The sequence below is a fragment of the Humulus lupulus genome, chromosome 6, assembly GCF_963169125.1.
Source record: "Humulus lupulus chromosome 6, drHumLupu1.1, whole genome shotgun sequence".
Lineage (NCBI taxonomy): Eukaryota > Viridiplantae > Streptophyta > Magnoliopsida > Rosales > Cannabaceae > Humulus > Humulus lupulus.
Window position 1 is genome coordinate 125,414,555 of NC_084798.1, and position 6,866 is coordinate 125,421,420.

The 6,866-nt window shown below is 45.6% G+C and overlaps 1 protein-coding gene across 4 annotated transcripts; it reads right to left on the reverse strand.

Moving 5' to 3' along the window:
- Positions 1 to 3,527: 3,527 nt before the first annotated feature.
- On the reverse strand, positions 3,528 to 6,445 carry LOC133782519 (uncharacterized). Of its 4 annotated transcripts, none has more exons than XM_062221842.1 (4): positions 6,339 to 6,445; positions 5,128 to 5,880; positions 4,375 to 5,027; positions 3,528 to 4,293 (listed from the first exon to the last, which is right to left on the reverse strand). In XM_062221842.1, the coding sequence occupies exons 2-4, from the start codon at positions 5,864 to 5,866 to the stop codon at positions 3,829 to 3,831; spliced, it is 1,857 nt and encodes a 618-aa protein (XP_062077826.1). In that variant the 5' UTR covers positions 5,867 to 5,880; positions 6,339 to 6,445; the 3' UTR covers positions 3,528 to 3,828. The 4 variants fall into 4 exon arrangements, with proteins under 4 accessions (XP_062077826.1, XP_062077825.1, XP_062077828.1 ...); XM_062221841.1 differs by lacking the exon at positions 6,339 to 6,445 and adding an exon at positions 6,254 to 6,307; XM_062221844.1 differs by lacking the exon at positions 6,339 to 6,445 and having other exon boundaries at positions 4,375 to 4,742; positions 4,866 to 5,027; positions 5,128 to 6,247.
- Positions 6,446 to 6,866: the final 421 nt, after the last annotated feature.

Here is a 6,866-nt window from a genome sequence, read left to right on the forward strand (position 1 = left end):
GTGTTACCAGACTACCATGAAACCCAAACCCGCTCAGTTATAGCAATTACAGGAAGACAGACTGACTGACTCCCAGTTGAACCAACCAGACATGGAGGAGTTGGACGAAGTCCAGATACATCCGGACTTTCCAGATCACAAAGTCCAAATCGGATCACGATTGGATCCTGACATCAGAACTAAGCTCATTGACTTTTTATCTGCCCATTATGATTGTTTTGCTTGGTCCCATGCGGACATGACTGGAATTGACCCCAAAATAATTGTCCATAAATTGCAGGTTGATCCAGACTACCCACCAAGGAAGCAAAAAAGAAGAAAATTTGCCCCTGAAAGGAACAAAGCCATTAACGAAGAAGTTCAAAAGCTTATTGATAATGGGTTCGTGAGGGAGGTGCATTATCCCGACTGGTTGGCTAACGTAGTCATTGTGAAAAAAAAGAATGGCAAATGGCGAGTTTGCATTGACTTCACAGACCTCAACAAGGCGTGTCCAAAAGACTCGTTCCCATTACCGCACATAGACATGCTAGTAGACGCCACAGCCGGTCATGAACTCCTAAGCTTCATGGACGCATACTCAGGATACAACCAGATCCTGATGCATCCAGACGACCAGGAAAAGACAGCCTTCATGACCAACTTAGGCATATTCTGCTACAAGGTCATGCCATTCGGATTGAAGAACGCAGGAGCAACATATCAGAGACTAGTCAACAAGATGTTTGCCGGATTACTGGGGAAGACGATGGAAGTCTACATTGACGACATGCTCGTCAAATCCCTCATTGCAGAGGACCATATCAACCATTTAAAACAATCTTTTGACATTCTCAGGAAATATAATATGAAACTGAATCCAACTAAATGTTCTTTTGGTGTGACTGCAGGAAAGTTCCTTGGGTACCTTGTAACCCAAAGGGGAATCGAGGCAAACCCAGCACAGATAGAGTCAATCCAAAGGATTCTTTCCCCAACGTGCATAAAAGACGTACAGAAACTAACTGGACGCATTGCAGCACTCAGCCGATTCATCTCAAAGTCTTCAGAACGATGTCACCACTTCTTCAACACGCTAAGGAAATCAAAAACCTTCGAGTGGACAGCTGAATGCGAAGAGGCACTGGGCCAGCTAAAACAGTACCTGACCAGCCCGCCTCTCCTCTCAAAGCCAAAAGACAATGAGACATTATTCATCTATCTAGCAGTATCCGAGACGGCAGTTAGCGCAGCCCTAGTCCGGGAAGAGGAAGGCAAGCAGTCTCCAGTCTACTATGTAAGCAAAGCTTTGCTTAATGCAGAAACCCGATATAGCCAGCTGGAGAAGCTTGCACTAGCACTCATCCACGCAGCAAGGAAGCTACGCCCATACTTCCAGTGCCATCCAATAACGGTCTTGACCACCTTCCCACTCAAAACAATCCTCCATAAACCAGAATTGTCAGGCAGACTTACCAAGTGGGCGGTAGAGCTCAGCGAGTACGAAGTAACATACAAGCCACGAACTTCCCTCAAATCTCAGGTATTAGCTGATTTCATTGCAGATTTTACACCTAACATGCATGTGCAGGCAGAAAAAGAACTTTGTTGTCTGACCGAGGGACAATCAGTCGGAATCTGGAAGTTGCAAGTAGACGGCTCAAGTAACACCAGAGGAAGTGGACTCGGACTCGTCCTGACTTCACCCCAAGGTGACATAATCGAACAAGCAGTCCGATGCGGGTTCAAAGCTACCAACAATGAAGCTGAATACGAAGCAATGATAGCAGGACTCGGACTAGCCAAAGACATGGGAATAAAAAAGATCGTGGTCTTCAGTGATTCTCAATTGGTAGTCAACCAAATGCAAGGTAGCTACCAGGCCCGGGATAACAAGATGACTGCCTACCTCAACAAGACTAAAGAGTTGCAGTCAGTCTTCGACGAGTTCACTATCAACCAAGTACCAAGAGGGGAGAACAGCCATGCAGATGCATTAGCAAACCTTGGATCCTCCATCCAGACAACCGACCCCAAGACAATACCTGTAGTATATCTCCAATGGCCAGCTGTCTGGAAAGATGAAGAAGAGCAAGTTAATGACATCTCCAACAACCGAACATGGATGACTTCAATAGTCGAGTACTTAGAACATGACATACTTCCCGAAGATAAGAACGAAGCACGTCGGGTCAAGGCTCAGTCAGCCCGCTTCACTATTATACAAGGTAAACTATATAAACGTTCATTTTCTGGTCCATATTTGAAATGCATTAACCCTGCAGAGGCCAAATACGTACTGGCTGAGTTGCATGAAGGAGAGTGCGGCAACCACTCTGGAGGACGAAGCTTGGCGCACCGTGCCCTAACACAAGGCTACTACTGGCCAACCATGCGAGCTGATGCCTCTGACTATGCCAGACGATGCGACAAATGCCAACGGTTCGCTCAGATATCCCACCAACCTCCGGAGCGTCTCATCTCAATCACGTCCCCTTGGCCATTCATGAAATGGGGGATGGATATAGTAGGCAAGCTTCCAACCGCACCAGGACAGAAAATGTACATGCTTGCAGTGACCGACTACTTCAGCAAGTGGATCGAAGCAGACTCATTCCACCAAGTCCGAGACAAAGAAGTAAAGGGTTTCATTTGGAAGAATGTGATCTGTAGGTACGGAGTACCAAAAGAAATTGTGACAGACAATGGTTCTCAATTCATCAGTTTTGACTTCCAAGACTTCTGCAAGTTCTGGAACATCAAGCTCAGCTTCTCGACACCAAGGTATCCCCAAGCAAATGGACAGGCAGAGTCATCCAACAAGACCATCATGAACAACATCAAGAAGCGCCTCGAAAAAGCTAAGGGAAGATGGGCTGACGAGTTGCCAGGAGTCCTGTGGTCCTATCGAACCACAACCAGGACTGCGACAGGGGAGACACCATTCTCATTAGCTTACGGGATGGAGGCAGTCATCCCAACTGAGAGCGAAGTTCCGACAGCCAGATATGAGCTAACTACAGACGAAGAAAATTGGGAAAACATGTGCCATGAACTCGACACCATCGACGAAAGAAGGGACAAAGCACTCTTAAGAGTCTCAGCCTATCAACAGAGCATAGCCAGACATTACAACAAGAACATCCGCACTCGGACATTCAAAGTAGGAGATTGGGTTCTACGAAGAGTCTTCCAGAACACTAAGGAAGCTGGAGCAGGTAAGCTCGCCCCGACATGGGAAGGTCCCTACCTCATCACAAAGGTAGTCGGACATGGAGCATACAAGCTACAAACAAAGGAGGGACGCGATATCAACAACAGCTGGAATGCTATCCACTTGAGACTGTATCACTCTTAACTTAACCCAGTCTACTTTCATTTTCTTTCATCAGTATTCTCACAAGATCTTCATTCGAGCAACATACTGACACTTATAATGCAGGAAGTGTCAGAACTACATTTGGGCTTGATCCCTGCAAAGGGTATGTAGGCAGCTCCACGGAGCGCAGCCCCCTATCACAACCATTTTTTCTTTATATATATACTACGAATAGTTCAATAACAAATCTAAATATAAATTGACTAAGTCACTTTATACTTAGATTGGGGGAATAAGACACTAATACTCCATAAGTCATTCAGCCAATCAGCATCCGATACAAGGACTACAAAAGCTACCAGAACAATAACTTAAACAACACTAACAAAAGCTACAACAAGCCATAATACAACAAAACTAGGTCAGTTAGATCAGGATACAATACTACATAAGAAAAAGTTCATACTACAACTAGAAAAGGCCCGACAAACTCTGTTATCCCACGACAATGAACACAAGTAGAAGAGGAATCAGTCATCCACAACCAGATCATTAGTAGTCATGATGCCAAAAGAAGTGGCTAACTCTTCGGCCCGGGTTATCTCTTCAGCCCTCATCTTCTCCAATTCCTCAAGATCAGCAATGTATTTGGGAACATCCCAGCTATCAGCCTTACCATCCCGAAACTCACTAGCCATTACGCCACGGCATTGGATCTCAGCCTCCAGCCCAATGACCAACATCCGATTCTCCAACGAAGCAACCTCGGCTTTCAAATCATCAACTTGACCAAGAGTCACTCTCAGCTTCTCGACATCAGCTTCCTTGGATTCTAGTTGAGCCTTCAAATCAGCTATGAGTTGATCAGACTCCTTCTTGGAATCTTTCAGCCGACTAACTTCACCCCGAAGATCATTTCTCTGACTCCTTACTTCCTTTAGAGTTGCCATTAAGGACTTGATTTTCTTCTTCAGCCAAATGACCCCTTGCAAACCCTGACACATAAAAAAGAAAATGTAAGACAACAAGAGAAATCAGCTAGTCGGCACAAACAAAACTAAATGAAATATTCGTACCTGGAACAAATGAGAAACAGTGGTATCAATTGACCCATCCGTACCAACCTGCTCCATTCTGTGATCATCTTCGGGCCACAACAACTTATCAATCTCTCCTAAGTGAGGCCCAATCTCACTATAGGCCGCAGCATTGGAAGGGAACGAAAGGGCAACGGTGTCGCTAAATGGGTCGGAAGAATCATCCCGCACAGCCTTCTTCTTTTTTTTCGTCTGACTCCGCGTCAAAACAGGGGGATCAGCCGGAGGCACAACAACCTCTCTATCAGCTTCTGAGCTCCCAACGGACGATTTCTTTGCTTGACGCAAACGTTCCAAGGCATTGGAACCGGTTAGAGGAAGTGTAAAGGGTCGGGACATAGCTACGTCTGCAAACAACCGCTCACTTGTCGTCAATTCAGTCAAAAAATTGGGAGTATATCCCAAGACTTCTAAACTTCTCTTGATAAACACAACACGAGGATTATCAGGACTCTGTAGAAGAGGAATACCTTCAGGGAGTTTTTCAACAGAGCGCCACAAAGAACTCTGACGAAGACTCGATTCAGACAGCAAATCACTCCACTCACGCTCCGCCTCAGGAATAGCAAGAATACTCTTAAGTCGACCAGAAGACTCCCTCGAATCCCAAAGGTACTCAACTCGAAGCCTACCTGCAAAATGATAGAAGTATCAGCACACAAAATAAAATAAAAACAACAACAACATGTATATGCAAGGAAACGGATTAGTAGGCAAGCATAAAAGACTCACATGCAGGAGACCATGAACAAGGTATCCTACTATCAGCAGGTAACCCCAACGAGACGAAAGGGACGAAGAAGTAACGGTCCTTCCACCTCTTATCTCCACTCTTCAAACTAATAATTAAAGGAGGGTCCTTCCCCCTAGTTGTTAACTGGTACCTACCTTTGTCATTAAGGTGTGCCTTCAAGTAGTAAGCTCTCAACAAGTCAGCCACCCCAAGTGTTATCTTGTGCCTTTCACAAAGGACTTCGAGAGACATCAAAATCCGCCATGAATTTGGCATTAGTTGTCCGGGCGAAATCTCGTGGTACTCACACAACTCAACGACTAATCGGGGGATGGGAAACCGAAGCCCTTCTTTGAAGGGAAGTTCATACAGACACACCCAACCAGGTAAGTGCCAGTCAGGCCGCTCCGCCTTAGCAGGAGCATGCAGACTGATGGTATCAGGGATCTCATAATGACGACGAAGATAGGTCAACTCACCTAAACTTATGGAAGACCTAGGATTAGAACTAAGCATACTACCAGAACCCGGCATACCACCATCAATAGGTTCGTTAGAATCTATTCCCCTTCCAGTAACATCACCTAAAGGACGACCCCCCAATTCTACTACTGTAATTCGGTTGCAATCAACCATCTCAGCAGAACTTTGAAAGAGAGAACTAAAATCTTCTTCACTAAACGAACAAGACAGTCGACAGACTGAATCAGCGTGACTATCACACCTACTTGTAGACATAATGAGCTGATCACCTAGAGCAAAACAACAGCTAAGCCTTAAGGAACACAAAAAAGACATGAAGAATATTTAGCTCGATACACAATCAAGAAGCGCTGGACGACTCATCAATCAATCAGTCAGACGGACCAAACATAAAAAACATATGATTAAACGAGGCAAAACAGACTACTATATCAAATTAGATTACAAAGTATTCAGTTAAACAGCAGTCAGCCTATAAGTCTCTACTAATCAGTCAGACATACCACTCAGCTCAAGGAACAGAAACACATGAATTAGACATACGCCTAAACAACAGAAATTCATATGCCACCATTGCAATCAGATCAAACGCAAACAGAAAATCTACAGGATCAAACAAAAATAACAGTTGAATAAACTAACCTAGCACGAAGAACATGAAGAACACGAAGAACACAAAGAACATGCATAAGGACATTGAAAGGAAAACAAATGAGAGAAAACTTACCTCTTGAGAAGCTCTTTTACTCCACACCTTGCACCTCCTCTCCAAGCCTTCCTCAAATGAATGCAATAGTAAAAACAAACCACCCTTATATAGGCACACAAATCCACCCGATTAGTGCCAAGTGTCAACCATCAGGTGGCCCTACCAAAAAGGATTTAACTTCCTAAGGACACTTAAAGTCTCAGAGACAAATGAAAATTCACATTGAGCGCACTAGGCCCACTCGGCCATCTCCCCCGGACACACTACCTCCTCGGCAGACCACTCGGCCCAAACACACGAGTCACTCGGCCACCCAGGCGAAGCACTCGGCCCACCCGGAGGAGCACTCGGCCATGCCGACAAAGCACTCGGCCACCCCGGTAAAGCACTCGGGGGAGCAATCAGCCATGCCAACGAAACACTCGGCCTTCCCGGAGGAACACTCGGCTCGTGCAGCCCATTCAGTCGGCCAACATGTGACCCACTCGGCCATGCCTCAGGGCCACCCCGTGGACCACTAGGCCAGAAGGCCGTTCGGCCCAAGCA

Excerpts from the sequence above, each read along its gene's own strand:
- LOC133782519 (XM_062221840.1), bottom strand. The coding sequence starts at position 5,926 with ATGTCTTTTTTGTGTTCCTTAAGGCTTAGCTGTTGTTTTGCTCTAGGT. Across the intron at positions 5,028-5,127 it reads TTGTTCATGGTCTCCTGCAT|GTAGGCTTCGAGTTGAGTAC; the intron begins GTGAGTCTTTTA and ends ATCATTTTGCAG. Across the intron at positions 4,294-4,374 it reads CTGTTTCTCATTTGTTCCAG|GGTTTGCAAGGGGTCATTTG; the intron begins GTACGAATATTT and ends TTTATGTGTCAG.